The sequence below is a fragment of the Cetorhinus maximus genome, chromosome 29 (genome assembly GCF_964194155.1).
Source record: "Cetorhinus maximus chromosome 29, sCetMax3.hap1.1, whole genome shotgun sequence".
Taxonomy (NCBI): Eukaryota; Metazoa; Chordata; class Chondrichthyes; order Lamniformes; family Cetorhinidae; genus Cetorhinus; species Cetorhinus maximus.
Window position 1 is genome coordinate 16812198 of NC_135907.1, and position 24617 is coordinate 16836814.

The 24617-nt window shown below is 42.5% G+C and overlaps 1 protein-coding gene across 6 annotated transcripts in view; it reads right to left on the reverse strand.

Annotated features, from left to right (window-relative positions):
* LOC144669307 (carnitine O-palmitoyltransferase 1, liver isoform-like) overlaps positions 1 to 16265 on the reverse strand; it is a 534090-nt gene extending 517825 nt beyond the window's left edge. For 5 of the 6 annotated variants that reach the window (XR_013573656.1, XR_013573657.1, XR_013573658.1 and 2 more), the window contains exons 1-3: positions 16128 to 16265; positions 6626 to 6787; positions 557 to 696 (exon numbers count right to left, since the gene is read on the reverse strand). Coding sequence is in view for 3 of the 6 variants with exons in the window: in XM_078531667.1 (XP_078387793.1) it covers positions 557 to 696; positions 6626 to 6766 (281 nt within the window). In the remaining 3 variants the exon portion in view is untranslated. Of the gene's footprint in view, positions 1 to 556; positions 697 to 6625; positions 6788 to 13871; positions 13891 to 16127 lie in introns of those variants that run through there. The other variant, XM_078531666.1, reaches the window with a different exon arrangement.
* Positions 16266 to 24617: the final 8352 nt, after the last annotated feature.

Genomic DNA, 24617 nt, shown 5'->3' on the forward strand with positions numbered 1-24617 from the left:
TTTTTTAAGTGTTTCTATATTGTTTCAAAAAGATATGCACTGGTAAAACACTTTTTTATCATGTTTAACACTCAGGTTCACAGCATACTGAGTCAGGAAGGTTGTTGTCTAACAGACTGAAACATTCTTGGTGTCCAGTTTCTATTATATCTGAACTGTTACGGGCAGTTTTCTTTTTCCTACATTGTGTGTTTCAGTGCAGTGATAGCATTCAACAAAACAATTAGCATTTATATCGTACCATTAATGTAGTAATATGTCCCAAGGCGCTTTAGTAGAGTGCCAAGATTTGTTGGAAAACATGAACACTAATTCTAAACCATATTCTGTATCTCCGACACAATATTCCAGGCTTGGCAGACTGGAGAAGTTTAGTGAATATCCATTCTTAACAAATCTCATTGTTGGCTCATGGGGGGAGAAACTTAATTTGTTTTTTTTTTAAACTTATAGACCAAGAATAACTGGAGTCCAAGGGTCAGAAAATTCCAACCTTTCAAGAGAAGACCATATCCCAGTCCTGTCACAGTCTCACCAGTTACTAATAATTGCTCACCTTAGAGGCAGGTGGTCCTTAAGCTTGGCTATCATTCCCATTGAGGGGTCGACTCTTGTATACATGGTACCGACGACAGTCAATACCACAAAAAGCCAGCTGGATGGGCTAGCAGGGTAAACACCGCTCGCAAAATTGTTCTGCAAAAAGAAGAAAGCAAAACGAAATCTTAACACTTTGTTTTCAATCAAAAAAAATCTTTCATGTAGGCAGGGAAGAAGTTTGCCTCTTTTTGTACACGAGCTTATGTTAGGCTACATACTAATCTTATATTGGGGAGAAAAAAAGCACCTTATAAAATTTTCCAACATTACATATAATGTTCAATTAACCTTTTATTTCTCAATACTTTAAAAAAGGCTTGTCCAACATACAGCCTGCAGTTCGGATGAAACCCACAAAGCCCCTCTATGTGGCCCCCGGAGCCCGTTTTCAAAATTCCAGTCAAAAAGGTAAGTTTGAATGGAAGATTCTGCATGGAGCTGCTCCTCCAATCACAGGCTGTCTCTCTCCTGCGTTAGCTGCCGGGGAGCCGAGGAGCAGGGCCCGGGGAGTGGGGGTGCCGGGGAGCGGGGGTGCCGGGGAGCTGAGGAGCAGGGCCCGGGGAGTGGGAGAGCCGGGGAGTGGGGCCCATTGGCGTCTGACTGAGTGAGTGAGTGCAGACTGTGAGAGAGTGTGAGCGGGGGGGGGGGGGGGATGAAAGAGAGCGCGGGGGGGGGGGGGGGGGATGAAAGAGAGCGCGGGGGGGGGGGGGGGGTGAAAGAGAGCGCGGGGGGGGGGGGGGGGAGAAAGAGAGCGCGGGGGGGGGGGGGGGAGAAAGAGAGCGCGGGGGGGGGGGGGGGAGAAAGAGAGCGCGGGGGGGGGGGGGGGAGAAAGAGAGCGCGGGGGGGGGGGAGAAAGAGAGCGCGGGGGGGGGGGAGAAAGAGAGCGCGGGGGGGGGGGAGAAAGAGAGCGCGGGGGGGGGGAGAAAGAGAGCGCGGGGGGGGGGGAGAAAGAGAGCGCGGGGGGGGGGGAGAAAGAGAGCGCGGGGGGGGGGGAGAAAGAGAGCGCGGGGGGGGGGGAGAAAGAGAGCGCGGGGGGGGGGGAGAAAGAGAGCGCGGGGGGGGGGAGAAAGAGAGCGCGGGGGGGGGAGAAAGAGAGCGCGGGGGGGGGAAGAAAGAGAGCGCGGGGGGGGGGAGAAAGAGAGCGCGAGGGGGGGGAAGAAAGAGCGCGAGGGGGGGAAGAAAGAGCGCGAGGGGGGGGGAAGAAAGAGCGCGAGGGGGGGGAAGAAAGAGCGCGAGGGGGGGGAAGAAAGAGCGCGAGGGGGGGGGAAGAAAGAGCGCGAGGGGGGGGAAGAAAGAGCGCGAGGGGGGGGAAGAAAGAGCGCGAGGGGGGGGAAGAAAGAGAGCGCGAGGGGGGGGAAGAAAGAGAGCGCGAGGGGGGGGAAGAAAGAGAGCGCGAGGGGGGAACGAAAGAGAGCACGAGGGGGGGGACCACAAAAGAGAGCGCGAGAGGGGGGACGAAAGAGTGTGAGGGGGGAGAGGGAGTGTGTGAGGGGGGAGAGGGAGTGTGTGAGGGGGGAGAGGGAGTGTGTGAGGGGAGTAGGGAGTGTGTGAGGGGGGTAGGGAGTGTGTGAGGGGGGTAGGGAGTGTGTGAGGGGGGTAGGGAGTGTGTGAGGGGGGAGAGGGAGTGTGTGAGGGGGGTAGGGAGTGTGTGAGGGGGGTAGGGAGTGTGTGAGGGGGGTAGGGAGTGTGTGAGGGGGAGAGAGTGGAGGAAGGTTTGAGGGGGAGAGGGAGCGTGAGAGGGGAGAGGGAGCGTGAGGGGGGGAGAGGGTGTGTGTGGGGGGGGAGAGAGTAGAGGAAAGTTTGAGGGGGAGAGGGTGTGTGATGGGGGGAGAGAGTGGGGGAAAGTTTGAGGGGGAGAGGGAGTGTGTGAGGGGAGAGGGAGCGTGAGGGGGGAGAGGGAGTGTGTGAGGGGGAGAGAGAGTGGGGGAAAGTTTGAGGGGGAGAGGGAGTGTGTGAGGGGAGTGTATGTACAGGCCAGAGTGTATACATAAGTCTGGCTTGCTTCCAGGATCAGGGTTCTCCTTCAGCCTCACCCACACATACCATCGTGCACTCTCATCCACTCTAACAGTGGGTGCAGGTGAGTGAGTAAGCACTCTGAGACTGGGAGTGAACCAGGCGCACACACGCTCACCCTATTACACTCATTGTATTATACTCATCTTTATTTATTAATCTTTTTTTGTTCAGCAAGTTTTTTCACTTCAAACCTAAGTTTTTTTGGAAAATGTTTAATGCTGTGCCAAACTTTATCTTTCCAAAATTTGCTGAGTGAGAACATTTTTGAAATGTGGCCCCCCCACCCCAGGCAAAAAGGTTTGTCAAGCCTACTTAAAAAGTAAAAATTTATAGAAAATTGCACTGGATACAGAAAACCTCACAAAAGCCCCATCATGGGGCAGTAACAGCTCAAAAACAGCAGGGTCTCTGTCTCAATTATTACTTATTTTCTATTTTTCTCTTCTTTGGTTTCACCATCCTAAGAGATCAGGCTGACCGACCCCCTTCCAGGGTCCTCTGTGAATACTGTCATAACTGGCCACGAGATAATGTCGGTTCCAGGTTGTGGGTTGAAATGGAGGATGTGGGAAGAGTGAAAATTCCTTTGCTGTCGCATGTGAGAAAAGGCTCTTCTAAGCATAATCCAGCAGTACATCAACTATCCCATTCCGGGATAGTTCTGAGCAACCTGAATGTTATTACGTCTATTGTCTTGATGAATTATTTCCTAAAACACAAGAACATAAGAAATAGCAGGTCCCCTCGATTCCCTGAAAGACCAAAAATCTGTCTATCCCAGCCTTAAATGTATTCAATGATGGAGATCCACACTCTCTGGGGCAAAGAATTCCAAAGGTTCACAACCTTTTGAGTGAAGTAACTTCTCATCTCAGTCCTAAATGATTGCCCCCTTATACTGAGACTGTGCCCCCGTGTTTTAGATTCCCCGACCAGTGGAAACAATCTCTCAGTGTCCACCCTATCAAGCCCCTTCAGAATTTTGTAGGTTTCAATGAGCTCTCCTCCCATTCTTCTAAACTCCAGGAAATATAAGCCCAATTTACTCAGCCTCTCATTATAGGCCAACCACCCCCCTCATCCCAGGGATCAATTCAGTGAACCTTCGCTGTACTGTCTCCAATGCAAGTATATCCCTCCTTAAACGTGGAGACCAAAAATGCACACAATATTCCATACCCTGTACAACTGCAGCAAGACTTCTTTATTCCTGTACTCCAATCCTCTTGCAACATGCTATTTGCCTTCCTAATTGCTTACTGCACTTGCATGCTAACTTTGTGTTCCTTGTACAAGCACACCCAAGTCTCTTTGAACATCAACACTTAAAAGTTTCATACCTTTTAAAAATATTTTGCTTTTCTATTCTTATGACCGAAGTGAATAACTTCACACTTCCCTACATTATGCTCCATCTGCTATCTTTTTGCCCATTCACTGAAACTGTCTATTTCTCTTTGCAGCCTCCCTGTGTCCTCCCCACAGCTTACCTTTCCACCTAGTCTGGTATCATCAGCAAACTTAGATACATTACTCTGTCTCTTCATCTAAGTCATTAATATAGATTGTTAATTGCGGCATTTCACTATTCACTGCCTGCCAACTTGAAAAAGCCTGGTTTATGCCCACTCTCTACTTTCTATCCATTAACCAATCCTCTATCCATGCAAATATATTACTCCCAACCCCATGAGCCCTTACCTTGCCTAATAATCTTTTGTGTGGCACCTTATTGAATGCCTTTTGGAAATCCAGGAATACCATATCTACCGGTTCCTCTCTATCTATCCTATTAGTTCTACCCTCAAAAACTAGTAAATTTGTCAAACAGGATTTCCCTTCAGTAAAACCATGTTAACTTGTTCTAATCATACTATGCTTTTCTAAGTGCGTTGTTAAGACTTCCTTCATAATAGATTCCAGCATTTTCCCAAAAACTGATGTTAAGCTAATTGGCCTGGAGTTCAGTTTTCTCTCTCCCTCCTTTCTTTAAAAACAGTCTAACTTCTAATCCGATAGGACCGTTCTAGAATCTAAGGAGTTTTGGAAAATCATAGCTAGTGCATCCACTATTTCTGCAGCTATTTCTTTTAGAACCCAAGGGTGTGGGCCATCAGGTCTTGGGGATTTGTCAGATTTTAGTCCTTTAAGTCTCTCCAATACTTTTTCTCCACTAATATTAATTTCACACTCTTTTTAGCCCATAGGTTACCATCTACTTCTGGTATAAAACTTGCATCTTTTACTGTGAAAACAGACATAAAATATTTATTCAATGCCTCTGCCATTCCCTCATTCCCCATGATAATTTCTCCTGTCTCTGCTTCTCAGAGACCAACATTTATTTTAGTTTTCTTCCTTTTTATAAAAAGCTCTTACAATCTGTTTTTATATTTCTCTCATATCTAGTTTACTCTCATATTCTATTTTTCTCCTTTTTTATCAACTTTTGGTAGCCCTTTGCTGGTTTCTTAAATACTCTCAACCTTCAGACTTGCTACTGCTTTTTTATACTGCTTTCTGGGGAAAATTACACAGATATGTCCTGTCCACAAAAAGCAGGACAAATCTAACCTGGCCAATTATCGTCCCATCAGTCTACTCTCCCTCATTAGCAAACTGATGGAAGGGGTCATCAGCAGTGCCATCAAGCGGTACTTACTCAGCAATAACCTACTCAGAGATGCTCAGTTTGGGTTCCGCCAGGGCCACTCAGCTCCTGACCTCATTACAGCCTTGGTCCAAACATGGAACAAAGAGCTGAACTCAAAAGGTGAGGTGATAGTGACTGCCCTTGAAATCAAGGCAGCATTTGACCAAGTGTGGCATCAAGGAGCCCTAGCAAAACTGGAGTCAATGGGAATCAGGGGGAAACCTCTCTGCTGGTTGGAGGTCAATCATCTAAGATCCAGGACATCACTGCAGGAGTTCCTCAGGATAGTGTCCTAGTCCCAACCATCTTTAGCTGCTTCATCAATGACTTTCCCTTCATCATAAGGTCAGAAGTGGGGATGTTTGCAGATAGTTGCACAACGTGCAGCATTATTTGCAACTCCTCAGATACTGAAGCATTCCGTGTCCATCTGTCACAAGACCTGGACAACATTCCGGCTTGATCTGATAAGCGGCAAGTAAACATTTGAGCCACACAAGTGCCAGGCAATGGCCATCTCCAACAAGAGAGAATCCAACAATCTCCCCTTGACATTCAATGGTATTACCATCGCTGAATCCCTCATCCCAACATCCCGGGGTCAAAGCAGCCCGCTTCATTGGCACCCCATCCACCACCCCCTTCAACATTCACTCCCTTGACCACCAACACACAGTGACAGCAGTTATGTACCATCTACAAGATGCACTGCAGCAACTTACCAAAGGCTTCTTCGACAGCATCATCCAAACCCGACCTCCACAGCCTTGAAGGACAAGGGTGGCAGATGCATAGGAACGCCACCACATACAAGTTCCCCTCCAAGCCACACACCATCCTGACTTGGAACTATATTGCCGTTCCTTCACTGTCACTGGATCAAAATCCTGGAACTTCCTCCCTAACAACACTGTGGGTGTACCTACACCACATGGACTGCAGCGGTTCAAGAAGGCAGCTCACCACCACCTTCTCAAGGGCAATTACAGATGGGCAATAAATGCAAACTGAGCCACCAATGCCCACGAAAAAATAATAAAAATGTGAGCCTCTTCTTTTAATTTAATACTATTCTTAACTTCCACAGTGAACCACAGATGGGACTTTCTTGCTAAGTTTTTGTTCTTCAATGGAATGTATTTTTGTTGAACCTTTTGAATTGTTTCTTTAAATGTTTCCCACTGTTCATTTATCTCCATTTCTTTTAGTCTAGTTATCCAATTAACCTTAGCCAGCTCCCCCCTCATACCTCTGTAATAGACTTACTTAAGGTTAAGGTTCTTGACCTTCTCTTACTCATAAGCAGAGAGTCCAATCTGTGGCTAGACTTGATTTTGAATGGAAGACACTCACCTTGATTCTGATGCATTTTTTCTTCCAGGCCCTGATGCCCGAGAGGTAGATCTCTTTCAATGCATTATGGCTGAGCCGGAGGTCAATGCCCTCTGGGGTGACTGTGAACTGAAATGCGACGGCCTGGTGAGCTTCTGCCATGTTCTCCCGTTATGTTACCACCTGCAAAACAAAAATGGAGGATGGCACCATTACATATGTTTATGGAGGCCATCTATTCCTGGCTTCAGTTTTCCTATTCCTTCAACTTTTGAAATTTTTTTTTTTGCTCAGGCAAGCATAATTTTATATTTTCCCCACATCGACCACTGACAGCGTCCTTTCAAATAGGCAACCTAATCAAAAGCAGCATTGGAACGTCAGCAGCAATTACAGCAGAAACGCAGAGACTCTACAGCATGGAAACAGACTAACCAGCCTATGCTGGTGTTTATATTAGGACTACTAATATACTATTCTAATTTCCTCTTTCCACCCTGCCACGTATCCTCTATTTCTTCTCCCTCATTAATACAACAATCTGTTTCAGCCTCCCACCCCCATGTGGCAGCAAGTTTCACATCCACACTGCTGAAAATAACCAATCTATTTCAGAAAATTCAAGACAAAAGCATGGGAAGATCACGCAGGGACAATGTTAACTCTCTGCTCAGGGTAACAGCGATTTTCTCAAAACCCAGTTTCACAGACTCTTTAATTTTTAAGATAGATTTCCTTACCACCGCCTCCCTCTGCCAACACTCCCCCCCCCCACCGCACCCCAAAACTCTGGCTACATTCCAAAACTAGCAAGTAGTTTTGCTACAGGTATAGCCATACCATAAACAGCAGGTGTGCCAAGGGTTATAAGTGAGGGGGAACGGTGGTGGTAGGCCACAAGCAGCATATCACAAGTGTGAACAAAAAGTTAAATATTACAGATGCTGGAAATCCAAAACAAAACAGAAAATGCTGGAACACTCAGAAGGACAGGCATGTGTGCTGTGTGTGTGCTGAGAACAAGACAGTTAATGTTTCAGGTGTGATTTCCATACTGCTTTACGATGCCAAAACAAGGACCATTATCTACATTTCAAGCAGTTGTTTCACACCTCTCTTTTTGCAATTAGTTGCAACTGGCAATAAAAACTCTCGCATTTCACAAGTTCACAGTTTGCTTCTTTGACACTAAACAATCAAGCAACCAAAATAATCACCTACAGTATATAAATTTCAAAGCTATTTAGCAATTTGGCTTCCTCGTTCTAAGGTCCAAGTCTCAAGACCATACAAAACGCCATTCCAAATCAAGCTCTTTACAAGGTGCTTCTTGAGTTGTGTTTCCTGTTAGCAACTCTCTCTTCTTACTAAATACAGCCTTTATCATTGCTATCCTTGTTCTTAGCTCTTTGTTGCAGTTTCCATCTACAGGTGCTTTGCAAGTACTAAATAATTGCTAAATAGCTTTGAAATGTGGATTTGCACAGAAAAAGCAACAAATGATGAAGTGCTGAGGAGAAGGAACGAACAAAGAAATTTGCTGGATGTGAACAGGTGAAGAGACTGGGTAAGGCACATCTTAAGAAGAAACGGACTTGTAAGAGACATTATGGAAGGAAGAATCAAGGAAAAAGAGGAAGAGGAAGGAACAGCTGTATCCAACGCTGGATGACTTGAAAATTTAAGGGAGTGATTGGAAAATGAAAAGACTGGCACAAGACAGAGAGACATGGAGAAGGCTACAATCCTAGGGTCTGCCTTCGGGCAGAGCACACATGATGATGATATATAAATGACATCAGGCAGAGAATGGTGCTGCAACCAGTTTAATTATAGTTTTGCAACTCTGACACTAGGGTGGAATCCAGGCAGACGGAAAAATGAAAGTTTCCTTTCTATGGCAACTGGAAAGGTTTGACACAAGTGAGTACAGGGTCCATAGTACAAAACTAAACAATTCCGCATAAATTAGTAATCTCGTTGAGAGGCGCAACAAGGAGAGCTGGGAGGGAAAAGCAAACATTACACTCGTGCGGTGTTAGGCTTGATGGTAAGGATTAGGAGGTTCAGGCAAATCGTTCAGCCAATTCAGCTGAAAGCCTGTCACCTTAATTAAGAAAGTGCGTGAGCAACTAGAATTATAAACAGAATGAATGCAGAAAATATGAAACCATATTAAGGAGGAGGCTTATACAAAGAAATAATCTTAAATTCCCCCCATAATCACGCCCTTGTACTGTGCAGTGAAGCTTGGCAGCTGCCCAGATGACAGCTATATGGCTGAGTCTCCATAGTAGTACTTGTCACAGACAGCTTCGCAAAGATCATATTTCTGCTATAAAGACAATTAGTTCCGTAAAAATATACAGACCTCACTGTGTTTAGGTCTGTGTATGTTATGTGGTGTTATCATACCCAGCACATTGAATTCTGTGCACAAAAGAAAATCATTTGTGGACTACCAGCATTTTTTTCTCCAGCAATTATCCACATCCAATGGTGAAACAGACATCTGTAAGGCCCTTGCCACTCTAATTATCCGACCCAGCCCCCACTCTGACCTACACTGTTGCAGTGGGGAGGCGGTGGCATAGTGGTATTGTCGCCAGACTGTTACTCCAGATACCCAGATGCTTGAGTTCAAATCCCTCCATGGCAGATTGTGAATTTGAATTCAATAAAAAATCTACACTGTTGCAGTGAATCACAACTCAAGCGCAGGAAACAGCACCTCAAATTTTTACTTGGCACTTTGCAGCTCTTTGGACACAACACTGACTCTACTAATGTCAGAGCTTAACCATAGCTCCCATTTTTCTCTCGGCCAGCTGGTAACTTGGGGTGAGTGCACCAGTATTTCCAGGACTAGGGGAGGTAGTGGGATAGTGTTTGGGATGGGATCCTGTATCGGGACAAGGCCAGAAAGGTGTTCGCAACCTTGATGTCGACCTTTAACATCTATCGCACTACTGTGGCATTGGAGCTTTCTCCGTGTTACCCTCCCCATCTGCCATTCTGCTGCAACCATTCACATTTCTGCTGTGTCTCGAATATATATTTTATTTCTTTAATTGATCTCATTTTATCTCCTATTGTCTCGCATTACATTATCACTTCTGTACTTTAGGCATCTCTTGTCCTCTATAATTATTTTATATGTTTTTACTTGTGTACATGATCACTTTTTTGTATGGTCCCCATTGCCTTTTCCCTGTCTCTCTGCCCCTCCTTCTAAGCCGCACATGTTGCAGTTCTGACAAAGGGTCATAAAGCTGCACCTTCCTTTCTACACAGATACTACCTAACCTGCTGAGCGTGTCCAGTTTTTCAGATTTCAGGCAAAATTTTGCTTCTTGTTATTTCAAAGTATTTTTTGACTTAGAAAATAAATTCAAATTTAGCAGTAATTCAAATTAAATATAGATTGCATTTTAAAAGTCTTCAAGGTGCTAGGGTTTTCTCTCAGCTATAACTCGAGCCAGTTAATACCAGCCACTGTTTTGACAATCTCCCCCTATTTCCCCCCATCTACATCAGAATTATTATTCCCCGCTCTTTCCTCTTAAAGGTAATCCGTAGGTAGCACTTTGCAATCTGGACGGGATGAGTGAGCCTGCTATTTGATCAAGGGATGAGTCACAATGGGATTTAGACCCGCCCTCCCCTGGCTATCACAGCCAGGAACTGAACCTGGAACCCTTTGGTCCATATGCCTTCATTTTATTTTAATGCTAGGCCAGCATTCATTGCCCATCCCTAAATGCCCTTGTTCAGAGGGCATTTTTTTTTTAAAAAGAGTCACATGTAGGCCAGATTTCCTTCCCTAAAGGACACTAGTGAACCAGATGGGTTTTTATGACAATTGACAATGGTTTCACAGTCATCATTAGACTTTTAATTCCAGATATTTATTGAATTCAAATTCCACCATGTGGGATTTGAACCTGGGTCCCCAGAGCATTACCCTGGGTCTCTGGATTACCAGTCCAGTGCAAATACCACTACTCATCAGGTAGCTGCTTAAACATTATTTTACTTTATCTTGAGTTTAATTAGCTGCATTATTACCTTATCTCCAGTTGAGTGGAATGGATCTGAAAAAGGCTTTGTTTAATTGACCTTGCAGAAGTCTACATTATAAACTGAACAACGTATTGCCCAGCAAGTAGCTCTTGTTAATGGCACCAAAAGACTGCAACTCCAGTGACACATACAAATCAATTTTGCTTGACTGAAAACTAAAAATGTATAGATTTATAAATTTAAGACTCTCCCTACTACTCCTCTCCTCAGTCTTCACACTTTCAACTTTTCAATAAAACCAGTGTGAGTTGCAGCATTTCTGTATTAAAGCAGCTGGATCATTACAGAGTACAGTTAAGTTCTGATGGCATTACAAAAATTGGAATCTCTGTTGCAGCTTCCCATAAACTTGTCACCACTCTAATCCTTCTGGTCTCCTAGTCTGTTTCATTTGGTTTTATAAGTATTTAAAAGGATAATGAAAAAAAACTTGAGAAAGAAGAGGGAAAAACAGCACTTGCAATGATTACATATTTATCTTTGGGAGTAACCAGAAATACATGTTTTTAGAACCAAAAGTAAGTTTAGATAACAGAAGAACAAAGTTATTACATCAAGCAATATCAGCAAGGAGGTAGGCAAGATAACATTCAACAATGTAGCTGGCAGGCCAAGTCTTTCAAGATCAGTATTATGTGTAACATTTTGTGTTAATTATATGACCTACTGCTTCAATAAATTTGCTTTATCAGAATGCTAGCAAACTACCGTTGCACTAGTTAATCCATAAACCACAGCTCCCTATGATATCACAGCTCCCAAAATATCTATCAGTCTCTATTTTAGAAAGGCACGCCCTGTCCTTGGCTTGACTTCAACAAAAGCGAAACATACCTAGTTAACTGTCCTAATGCTAAACATGACTGGGCCAACTACTGCAAAATAAGGTCATTGGATTTTTAAAAACCCAAATGCATTGTTAGCTAAGTATCTCCTCCCTCACCCCAATTTTTGTGTGTCTAAATATTTGCCTCTACGGAAGGGAATGTTCCTCCGATGTCCTCCCCATCAGCATATAAGCTTTGCCTTACTAATCCAAACATTTCAGTTTGGTTTGATGGCACCACTCGTCTTTGAATCAGGCCACTGATTCAAGCCTTGCGATGGATTTGAGCACATATCTAGAGAAACACTTCAGTGCGGTCCTTTGGGTTGTAGGTTCAAGTCCCACTTCAAACACTTGAGCACAAAAAATCTAAGTGGAGCACTGAGGGGGTGCTGCACTGTCAGTGTTGCTATTCTTTCAAATGAGCCATCAAACTGAGGCCCCGTCTGCCCCCTCAAGTGGGTGTAAAAGATCCCATATTCCAGAAAGCCAGTTGGTGAAGGATGATACAGGAACCAATCTTTATTTACTCAGTTGTGTATTTATTTATCAAGTATAACATTACAAGCATAGACCTCTTAGCCTCAATCACATACTAGTTTCAGTAAGTGTCTCTTTATATGTGCTCAAGAAAAACCCAAAAAAATGCCCCCACCTGCATATAATTAAACAAAATTGCTGTACAATTAACATTGAAAATGAGCAGGGGAGTTATCCCCAGAGTCCTTGAGGTGTCAGCTGTGGCTCAGTTCATAGCACCCTCGCCTTTGAGTCAGAAGGTTGTGGGTTCATGTCCCACTCCCGGAAAAAAAAAGTCAAGAACTGTGAATGTACTCGAAAGAGTTACAAAGGGAGTTATGTTACAGTGCTCCTTTAAGAGGCTATCCCCAGAGTCCTGGCCAATATTTATTTCTCAATTAATATTACAAAAACAGATGAATGCATCATTATCACATTGCTGTTTGTGGGAGCTTGCTATGCATAAACTAGCTGCCATTTTTCCTGCATTACAACAGTGGCATCGCTTCAAAAATCACTTAATTGGTGAAGACCGTTTGGGGCATCCGGTGGTTGTGAAAGGCTCTATATAAATGCAATATTTCATTCTATCTTTTGGATGAGACATTAAATCAAAGTCGTTGTTCAGCTCAATGTACAAGCTCCCACAAAACTACTTGGAGAAGAGATGATGTCCTGGCCAATAGTCCTCATCCAATCACAAAGTCAGATTAACTGTTTGTGCTGTATGCAAACTGGCTGCCTACAAACTAATAGGAACTACACTTCAAAATCAATTCAGTTACTGTGTAGTACTTTATGACATCTTAAGGAAATGAAAGGTGATAAATAAATATAAACCTTTTTATTCACTCCAAATTTTGTTGCTTAAACCTAAATTAGAAAATGACATTGAAGTCATAAATTGCCACATTGAAAGTTAGTTGTGGGAAGTGTTAATTGTTGGTTTCCAACCTACAATACTTCTGGTCTACAGGGGAGACCAGGGCTATGGGGGACAGGCAGGAAATTGGAGTTAAGGACACATTCAGATTAACCATGAATTTATTGGATGGAGGAATAGGCTCGAGGGGCCAAATAGCCTACTCTTGCTCCCCATTAATTATGTTCTTATGATCACCCTGCCCAATACAGCCATTTTAAAAATGGCAAATGGCAGCTTAGAATAGTGTCTAGTTTTTCCAATTAAAATTACTGAAAGAAAGCTAAAAAGTTTGCATTTATATAGCCCCTTTTGCAGCCTCAGGACGTCCAAAAATGCTTTAAAGCTGACAGGCTGCTGTTTAAATCTGGTCACTGTTGTAATGTCGGAAATATTTACCAAATAAAATTACTTGTTCCACAGGAAGTAAACTGAAAATACACTGAACAAATATAGATCATAACCATCAAGGGAAAATCCTGACAACACAGGAAAGTAGAGTGTTTGCTATTTTTCAATTGCTTTGCAATTTCTGGCTTAGTGAGCTCCTGAGCTTCCAAGGAAGTGCAACGTTAAAGGTTGGAACCACATGATGGCTTCTCATTTCTTACTATGGTTTATCTCCTTTTAGCTGTTCTTCGCTTATAAAGGCATTTATTATGAGACACCCCTTCACAGCAGGGAGGCCAAATTGAATAGCCCCCAAAAACACGAGATGGGATAGAAATGTGCAACTAATCCACTGTTACAATTATGAGGTTCAGAAGACTATTATATTTTGGGACTGTGGCTTTAAATTTCAGGTAAATGAAAGGGGGTCATGTGGCCTGTTCTGAAGTATGCCAGGGTGGTTTGATTGTTGGAAATAAAAGGGAGGTTTAGATTGATTTACTGAGAAGAAGGTGCAAGGTATTTACACTTGGCAGTAGTCTCTGAGTTTACCATGAGTAGACTCCCAAAGTCCCAGAAATCTGTTGAAGGTGCTGGGTTGTAAACAGTTGTACTGTAAACTGTCCATGTACTTCTAAGATGAAAAGGCCTTGGGATCAAGGATAGCTAATCAGCATTTCTGCCAAAATACAAGGCTAATGTGTATCACGTTGCCAGGGAGAAGAGGGCAGAGGAAACCATTTTTGAGGTCAGGCTACAGGCTTCCCTACTAACCAATGAATATCACAGAGTCATAGAGTCATAGGGGTCTACAGCACAGAAAAAGGCCCTTTGGCCCATCGAGTCTGCGCTGGTCAAACAAGTACCTAACTACTCTAATCCCATTTTCCAGCACTAGGCCCATAGCATTGTATGCCATGGCATCGCAAGTGCACATCCAAATACTTCTTAAATGTTTTGAGGGTTTCTGCCTCTACCACCCTTTCAGGCAGTGAGTTCCAGATTCTCACCACCCTCTGGGTGAAAAAAACCTTCCTCACATCCCCTCTAAACCTCCTGCCCCTTACCTTAAATCTATGCCCCTTGGTTATTGGTCCCTCCACCAAGGGGAAAAGTTCCTTCCTGTCCACCCTATCTATGTTCCTCATAATTTTATACACCTCAATCATGTCCCCCCTCAATCTCCTCTGCTCCAGGGATAATAACCCCAGTCTATCCAATCTCTGCTCATAACTAAAACTCTCCAGCCCAGGCAACATCACATCCTTCCTATAATGCAGATTCAACCATCACCCTGTGCTTCCTGCCACTCAGCCAATTCTGGATCCAATTTGCTAAATTGCCTTGGATCCCATGAGCTCTTACCTTCGTTATCAGTCTCCCATGCGGGACCTTATCAAAAGCCTTGCTGAAGTCCAAGTAGACTACGTCAAATGCATTGCTCTCATCTACATACCTGGTCACCTCTTCGAAAAATTCAATCAAATTGGTCAGGCATGACCTCCCCTTAACAAAACCATGCTGACTGTTCTTGATTAATCCCCGCCTCTCCAAATGTAAATTAATTCTGTCCCTGAGAATTGCTTCCAATAGTTTCCCCACCACTGAGGTTAGACTGACTGGCCTGTAGTTCCTTGGTTTATCCCTTCCTCCCTTCTTGAATAACGGTACCACATTGGCGGTCCTCTAGTCCTCTGGCACCTCTCATGTGGCCAGAGAGGTATCGAAACTTATTGCCAGCACCCCTGCTATCTCCTCCCTTGCCTCACTCAACAGCCTGGGATACATTTCATCCGGGCCTGGAGATTTATCTACTTTTAAGCCTGCCAGACCACTTAGAGCCTCCTCCCTTTCTATGCTAGTTTCTTTAATTATATCAGTCTTTCTGCCTGATTTCCATACCCACATCATCCCTCTCACTTGTGAACACCGACACAAAATATTCATTTAGAACCCTACCTACGTCTTCCGGCTCCACACACAAATTACCACTGTGGTCCTTAATGGGCCCTAATCTTTCCCTAGTTATCCTCTTGCTCTTAATATACTTGTAAAATAACTTTGGATTTTCCTTTATTTTACCTGCCAATGTTTTTTCATGCCCCCTTTTTGCTCTCCTAATTTCCTTTTTAAGTTCTCCCCTACACATTCTACACTCCTCACAGGCTTCGGCTGTTTTGAGCCCTCGGTATCTGCCATAAGCCTCCCTTTTTCTCTTTATCCAATCCTGTATATGCTCGACATCCAGGGTTCCCTGGATTTGTTGGTCCCACCCTTTATCTTTACTGGAATATGTTGGCCCTGTACTCTCCCTATTTCCTTCTTGAATGAGTCCCACTGCTCGGATGCAGATTTACCTAAAGGTAGCTGTTCCCAGTCTACTCTGGCCAAATCATATCTGATCTTATTAAAATCGGCCTTCCACCAATTTAGAACTCTGATTTCTGGCCCATCCTTGTCCTTTTCCATAATAACCTTGAATCTATGATCCTCAGAACATTACAGCTAACAATAGAGGGCTGGCAGAGACTGAAGGCAATGAGGAAGATCCGTTAACAAATGGCAGTTTCTCTGATCAGTTTAGAGCCATTGCCTTGTCATTCGTCAACAGCTAGATTATCTCTATTTTCTATAGTTCTCTGTAAAACAAAGTACAATAAATACAGCTTCAAATCATATCATCTAATTATCTCTCTTCAATCTAAGTCAGGTAGTTTAATTCAGGATGCTTGTTAGTGATAAAAAAAAAATACACAACTTTACAAAAGCAGAACATATAGTACCCTGTGAACTCCAACTGGTGTTTAGGATGTCACTCGAATACACGCTGCAGGCTGAAGCTAAAAATTATAGTGTACTGAAAGTTTACAGTAGTCTCGTAGCTCCAGCGTGGACAGAATGAGCTGCTTGCCAAAAGGCAGAGTTAACGTAGTATGAGGAGGGAGGTGCACTACGCTGACAAGGCATTTGACTGAGAAAACTAGGTGAGAGGTTACAGCCAGGAAAGGCGTTTGATAGGAGGAGTGTCAGCAAGTTTTTAAAATCAACCACAGATATGAAGAGCAGTCACTACTGGAGCGCAGCTGTGTGCACAAGCAGATAACGTTTAAAACTTGCCAGAAATATGCACAGCTGTAAATCAGACTTCAAATAATTGTCCGGTTCTGCTGAATATGATCAGTAAAATTAAAATAAACTGCAGACTAAAATGCAAGGCCAACAAACCAATCTCAAAAAGACAAAAGATTATTTCACACACAGCATGTTGTTCAGTAAAGTTCTGTTTACAAATAATTTTTAGGTAAAGAGACCATCAAAGAATGTTATGCAGGCAAAAATGACAACCATTTTGTACACAGTATGATCCCACAAACCACAATGATATGGAAAAAAACAATCCACATTGCGTAAGGGTGTTGTTTGAGGAATGAATGTTGGCCTGGCTCCCAGGAGAACTCCCGCTTTTTAATAACAGTGCCACAGGATCCTTAATGTCCACCTGATCCACCGGAACAGACAGATAGGACTTCGTTTTAGTGTCACATCTGAAGGATGTCTTCACTGACAATGTAGCACTTTGTCAGCAGCACTATGCAGCGTCAGTTTAGATTATTTGCTTGAATCCTAAAGTGGGCTTCAACCTACAACTCTCTAACTCAGTGTGCTACTGTCAGGAGGGTATAATAATTTTCATAATGTTATTGGAATTTATTGTAGAGTAATAATGGAGTCTATAGGTCTATGTCTGTGTGTGTGTGTGTGCGCGTGCCTTAATTGAATTAAAGGCAGCTGGTCTGAAGGCTTTCATATAACAGATGATAAGGTAGGTTTGAAATGTTAAGTAGGTAACTTGGGGGAAGGTTTAGGATGTAAGGTGTAAAGGGAACAAATACATTTTTAAATAAACCAGATTAGTTTGAATTCAAAGAGGAGTGAAATATTACCTAGCCAGGGGAAGTTAAGAAACAGTGTGTTTATTTTTCCCGAAGGTTACTGACAAAATTGGTACTATGATAGATTTTATTATTAGAAAGGTAAAATCCAAAGACATAATGAAACAATGGAAATTTGCATTCAAAGGGGAAAATATATATAAAGGAGTGAAGGCTGTGTACAAGGGAAGGCATTCTAAGACCTAACAAGTGTGAAAAGCCTTCAGCATCTAAGCCTCAAGCTGCTGTCTACAAAGAACAGAAGTTAAGAAAACTCACTTTGAATTGGGTTGTTCAGGGTATCATGTTTCTTTGCCCGGGTCTTTTAAAATCTATGTGTCTTACTGTTGACTTAATGAAAAGTGTAACTAGGAGTTAGATTAACTAGGTGATTTAGAAGTTATCAAAGTAGTCATTTGTAGATCTAGGTGTGTGCTTAAAATCATTTCTTCTATTAATAAAAGTTTAATTTAGTTTTGTAAGAAACCTATGACTTGGTGGTCTTGTTACTACTGAATTCAAGGCACGCATCTCGAAATTTATACAAATTGCAAAACAGCTGACAGTTGTTTTCCTTTGGGATTTGAGCAGCTCAGCATTTACCATCGGCTGTGCCACAATACTACCAACTGGAAATATATAAAGCTTGGCAATGAAAAACAGCGGGGCCATTTACAGCGAGAGTGTGAGAGAGAAACAGTGTGGTAATTTACAGTGAGAGAGTGTGAGAGAAACAGTGGAGTAATTTACAGTGTGAGAGAAATAGTGGGGCCATTTACAGGGTGAGAGTGAGAGAAAAACAGCGTGGGCATTTACAGTGAGAGAATGCGAGAGAAACAGCAGGGTCATTTATAGGGTGAGAGTGAGAGAGAAGCAGTGTAGTCATTTAAAGGGAGCGAGTGCGAGAGGAGCGGGGCCTTTAACAGTGAGAGAAGAGTGTGAGACCTTTAAAGAGCATGAGAGGGAAAAGTGACCATAATGTAGTAGAATTTAACATTCAATTTGAGAGTGAGAAACTTGGGTCAGAAACAACTGTGCTAAACTTAAATAAAGATAATTACAATGGAATGAGGGCAGAGTTGGCTGGAGTAGACTGGGAAAGCAGTTTAGCAGAAGAGACAGTTGATGAACAATGGCAGAAGTTTAAGAAAATTGCTCATGACTCTCAACAAAGAAATATCCCCGGTGAAGAAGGATTCAAGGAAGGGGCTAAACCAACCATGGTTAATCAAGGAAGTTAAGGACAGTATCAAATTGAAAAAAATATATACAATGTGGCAAAGATTACTGGTAAGCCAGAGGATTGCAAAAGTTTTAAAAACCAACAAAAGATGACCAAAAAAATTATAAAGTGGGAGAAAATAAACTTTGAGGTTTAACTAGCAAGTAATATAAAGACAGAAAGTAGGTGCTTCTTTAAATATGTAAAAAAGGAAGAGAGAGGTCAAAGTGAACATAGAACCTTAGAGAATGAGGCTGGGGAAATAATAATGGGGAACCAGGGAATGGCTGGGAAGTTGAATAATTACTTTGTTTCAGTCTTCACATTAGAAGATGCTAATAGCATTCCAAAAACACTAAATAATCAAGGGGCAAAAAGCGGGGAGGAAATAAATACAATAACTATCATTATAGAAAAAGTACTAGGGAAACTAATGGGGCTAAAGGCTGATAAGTGCCCTGGACCTAATGGGTTGCATCCTAGGGTATTAAAGGAAGTAGCTACAGAGATAGTGGATGCACTGGTGCATCCGTAGATTCTGAAAAATTCCCAGAGGATTGGAGAACGGCCAATGTAACACTTTTATTCAAAAAGGGAGACAAAAACCAGGTAACTATAGGCCAGTTAGCTTAACATCTGTCATTGGGAAAATGTTGGAGTCTATTATATAGCAGAGCATTTAGAAATACATAATCTAATCAAGCAGAGTCAGCATGGTTTCATGAAGGGGAAATCATGCCTGACAAATTTATTAGAATTCTTTGAGGAGGTAACAAGCAGGATAGATAAAGGAGAACCAATAGATGTAATATATTTAGATTTCCAAAATGTGTTCGATAAGGTACCGCATATAAGGCTACTTAATAAGATAAGAACCCATGGTGTTGGGGGTAGTATATTAGCACGGATAGAGGATTGACTGACCAACAGAGAGTTGGGATAAGGGGGGCATTTTCAGGATGGCAATCTGTGACTAGTGGAGTGCCACAGGGTTCAGTGATGGGCCTCAATTATTTACAATATATATTAATGACATAGCTGAGGGAAGTGAATGTACTATCACCAAGTTTGCAGATGACACAAAAATAGGTGGGAAGGCAAGTGGTGAGGATGACACAAGAAGTCTACAGAGGGATATAGACAGGTTAAGTGAGTAGGCAAAAACTTGGCAGGTGGAATATAATCTGGGAAAATGTGAGGTTATGCACTTTGGCAGGAAGAAGAGGGGCTAAATATTATTTAAATGGAGAAAGACTGCAGAAGGTTGCAGCACAGAGGGATTTGGGAGTCCTTATGCAAAAATACCAAAAAGCTAACATACAAGTTCAACAGGTAATAGGGAAATCAACTGCAATGTTGGTCTTTATTTCAAAGGGAATGGAGTATAAAAATAGAGAAATCTTGCTAAAACTATGCAAGACACTAGTTAGAACACATCTAGAATACTGTGAACAATTTTGGTCCCCTTATCTAAGGAAAGATATACTGGCATTGGAGGCAGTCCAGAGAAGGTTCATTCGGTTGATCGCGGGTATGAAGGGATTTTCTTATGGAGGAGAGGTTGAGTAGGTTGGGCCTGTACTCATTGGAATTGCGAAGAATTAAAGGTGACCTTATTGAAACATATAAGATTCTTAGGGGGCTTGACAGGGAAGATGCTGAGAGTTGTTTCCCCTTCTGGGAGAGTCTAGGACCAGAGGGCACAATCTCAGAGTAAGGGGGTGCCCATTTAAAACAGAGATGAGGAGGAATTTCTTCTCTCAGATGGTAGTCAATCTGTGGAATTCTTTTCTGCAGAGAGCTGTAGAGACTGGGTCATGGACAGATTTTTAATCAGTAAGGGAATCAAGGGTGATGGGAAAAAGGCAAGAAAGTAGAATTGAGGATTATCAGATCAGCCATGATCTCATTGAATGGCGGAGCAGACTTGATGGGCCGAATGGCCTACTTCTGCTCCTACGTCTTATGGTCTAAAAACTAATTCCTGATTTACCACTTTTACACTATTCAATCTTGGCATGGCATTTGCAGTTCAATGAGATTTCTCAATTTCAAAATCCAGGTGGTGAAAGAATGCCATATATAATTGGTGCAATTTTACAAAACCTGGCTGAGCTAAAACCAAAGACTGTAAGCTGCCAGAAACAGAATAAAGCCAGCCAGCAACACTGCACGTCTTAAACCTTGCTACCCTATTTCATATCGATAATATAGTGACTTTGTTGACATTTACCAGCATGGCTCTTCCCCAATAAAGGGAGATGCTGTTCGGCTCTTCTGATATGTTGGATGGCTCAGCAACATGTTAGCCAATTTAATGATCCATTCCTGGGGTCACCAGGACCAAGAGTTAATAACTAAATTATTCTGCACTGTTTTGTTTCCTCACACCCTTCAATTGGATACACGGACCACCTTCCTCCTGTAGCTCAGAGAGAAAACTATTCCAAATCTTCCAACCCTCTTTGAACCAGCTACTGGGAGGTAAATGATATTCTGTCCAATTGTGGCTTGTGTTCAGCTCCTCCCTATTAGTGGATTGGCTGAGATCAGCAGCAGCAGCAGAATGAGAAGTGAGGGGGTGGATTGGTACAAACAGTGCATCGGTACAAACAGTGCATCCTGCCATTCCTGAAGTTGCATGTATCAAGTGAGGATTTGGGCTACAATTGTGGTGGTCCCATAATTGAAGAGCCCAGTTAACTACGCTACCAGCTGAGGCTCACACATGCACAATAGCCACTTGAGGGAGGTTTCGTACTGCAGCAAGCATCAATATCTTATGGACAAAAGTAGCGGAGATATTTAGGGTTTCTAAATGATCTGGTGTTGGATTTACTAAAGTCAAATTCTCACTGTGATCCCTCTTAGCCAGTTAGAGCAATTCATACCTCACTAGGGACAGAATTTTTTTGCCACAAGCCTCTCATTCAGATTTTTCCACTGTATTCTCCTACAGATTGCTAAGCAGTAAAAGTTGCAAGCTCTAAACAACGAATCCAAGCAATGAGGTCGATGGGTTTATACAGTAAATTTATAACATGATCCACGTGTCCACATTTTAGCATTGCAATTACAGAGGTATGTCGCAGTCTGTATCAAATAATCCCAAGAAAAAGCACTTTTAAACACGAGAACTAACACAAAGTAAAGTCCATATCACTAATTTTTCCATCCAGTTTCCTACAGTGAAGTTTTAAAGAATGATCAATCTGTGTATGTAGTTGAATTTCTCTTACCTACTGTTTGGTGTTCCTTTTGATAAATGTAAAACACCACAGCAAGCAAACAAGCAGTCAGGATACAAATACAGTTAATATAACCGTTTCCTAACAGACAAGTTTACTAAATCAGAACCTTCAACGTTTAAAGTGCAATTTGAGCATCAGGAAAGGGGGAGGGACAGTAGGCGGATAGGGCTAGACACACCTAAATTTGTAGTAAATTAGTCTCCATTTTTTTCCTTTTGTAAATTTATACCATTTGAACTGTGGGAATAATTTTTGCATCATTAGTGTTTTGTACAGAGGGTAGACTTGCACAAATCAAACAGCAAAGCGGGGGAAAATGTACTGGAAATCTGGAAACAAAATCAGAAAATGCTGGAAACACATGGCAAGTATTTTAGCATCTCAAGAGGGAAAAAACTAAGTTCATATTTCAGATGTCTACCCTTCAATGGAAATATATTTTCTAACATTTTGTGCCAGTAATAAGTTAAGAATGTATTACAGTAATGGTCAAAACCTTCAAGGTCATACTATTGCCAAAAAAAAAATCACACCATGAAAAAAAGTCAGTTTACTAACAATAAAAATTCATTCAGCCCAAAACAACAATTGTGTTATCTTATTTATGATAGTCTGAAGCCAATTAACATTTTTTAATAAGTGTTCAAACAAAACACTATTTTTTGGCAAAAAGGCAGAAGATGACTCACATCACCTCAGAAATCACTTCAGCAATGCATGTTGTAAAAACTGAAATGTTATCTCTCAGCACCAGATCTCCCAGTACATTCATCCAGTTTGTTTTCGCATTCAGTTTTGCCGAGAGAGTTCCATTGACAGTGAACTGTCTTGGTGCACCTTGCCATTTTGACATTCTTTATGCGTCAGACTGGATAACGTTGGTAGTCATTTCAACTATCTAAAGCATCATAGCTGAGCTAGGTCCCATCCTCATCTAATATTTGCACACACACACTTCTTCGAAGAAGTGGGAATTCTGACTTACAGTAGCAGCCCCACTGCCAACACTATTTAGATCAGCTAACTGTACAGAGGAGCAGAGAGACCTCAATGCTCATATACACAAATCCCTAAAGGTGGCAGGGCAAGATGACAAGGTGTTTAAACAAGCTTATGGAGTATTTGTGCTTATAAATAGAGGTATAGGATATAAAAGCAAAGAGATCATGCTAGAACTGGTGAACCATAATGAGGATTGAGTATAAAGGTCTGGCACATATAGGGTTAATGTGGGATGGTACCACCCACACAGTGATGTAAGAAGGCACATGACCCAGGGGCAGTGTGGTGTTGAGCAGAGATGGGTATAGACCTAAGCATGGAGACAGTTCCTAGCTTGTACCCTTTACCATACATTTTTTTTAATTCATTCATGGAATGAGGGCTTCGCTGGCTGGGCCAGCATTTATTGCCCATCCCTAATTGCCCTTGAGAAGGTGGTGGTGAGCTGGATGAGAAACTTCAGTTACATTGAAAGATTTGAGAAGTTAGAACTGTTCTCCTTGGAGAAGAGAAGGCTGAGAGGAGATGTAATAGAGATATTCAAAATCATGAAGGATATGGACAGAGTAGCTCGGGAGAAACTGTTCCCTTTGGTGGAAGGATCGAGAACCAGAGGGTACAGATTTAAGGTAATTGGCAAAAGAAGCAATGGCAACATGAGGAAAAACTTTCTTTACACAGTAAGTGGTTAGGAACTGGAATGCACTGCCTGAAAGTGTGGTGGAGGCAGGTTCAATCAAAGCTTTCAAAGGGGAATTGGGTCATTATCTGAAAAGGAAAAATTTGCAGGGCTGCGGGGGAAAGGCAGGGGAGTGGCACTAAGTAAACTGCTCCTTCAGAGGACTAGCATGGGCACAATGGGCTGAATGGCTTCCTTCTGTGCTGTAACCATTCTATGAATGTTATAAATCACTGGTTGGGCCTCAGCTGAGTATTGTGGACAATTCTGGGCACCACGCTTCAGGAAAGCTGTCAGGCCTTAGAAAGGGTATAGAGAAGGTTTACCAGGATGTTACCAAGGATGAAACACTTCAGTTAAAAAGTTAGGACAGTTCTCCTTGGGATAGGAAAAGTTAAGGTGACTTTTTTTAAAAATTCATTCATGGGATGTGGGCATCACTGGCTAGGCCAGCATTTATTGCCCATCCCTAACTGCCCTTGAGAATGTGGTAGTGAGCTGCCTTCTTGAGCCGCTGCAGTCCATGTGGTGTTGGTACACCCACGGTGCTGTTAGGGAGGGAGTTCCAACAGAGGTTTTATAGATGGTGAGTAGTTTGATAGAAAAGAGAAAAACTATTCCCTAAAAATTATTCCGGTGTGTGGGTCATTGACCAGAGGTCATGGATTGTAAATCATTGTCAAATTAGCTAGAAGGGAAATAAGGATAAATGGTTTCAGTCGGAGAGTTGCCAGGATCTAGAGCACTACCTGAGAACGTGGTGGAAGCTGATTCCTTAATAATTTAAAAATGGATATGGGCAAGTACTTGAGGATAAGGAAGTTTTAAGGTTTAAAGACAAAAGGCGGGGAAGCGGGACTAAGCTGATTGCTCTTTTAAAGTGTCAGCACGAGCAGGATGGGTTGAATGGCCTCCTTCTGTGCTGTAAGTTTCCTGATTCTAACAGAGGTTGAAGCTGGAATCTGTATGATTCACACTGGGGACTGCATTTATCCAGGGGTAGCTCTGTGGTATATATCAGTCCTCTTTTCCCTTTCCTCTGCTCTCAATCCATTGCTGATGGACAACCCTCTCTAATAAAAACAAAAAACTACTGTGGATGCTGGAAATCCAAAACAAAAACAGAATTACCTGGAAAAACTCAGGTCTGGCAGCAACGGCGGAGAACAAAAGAGCTGACGTTTCGG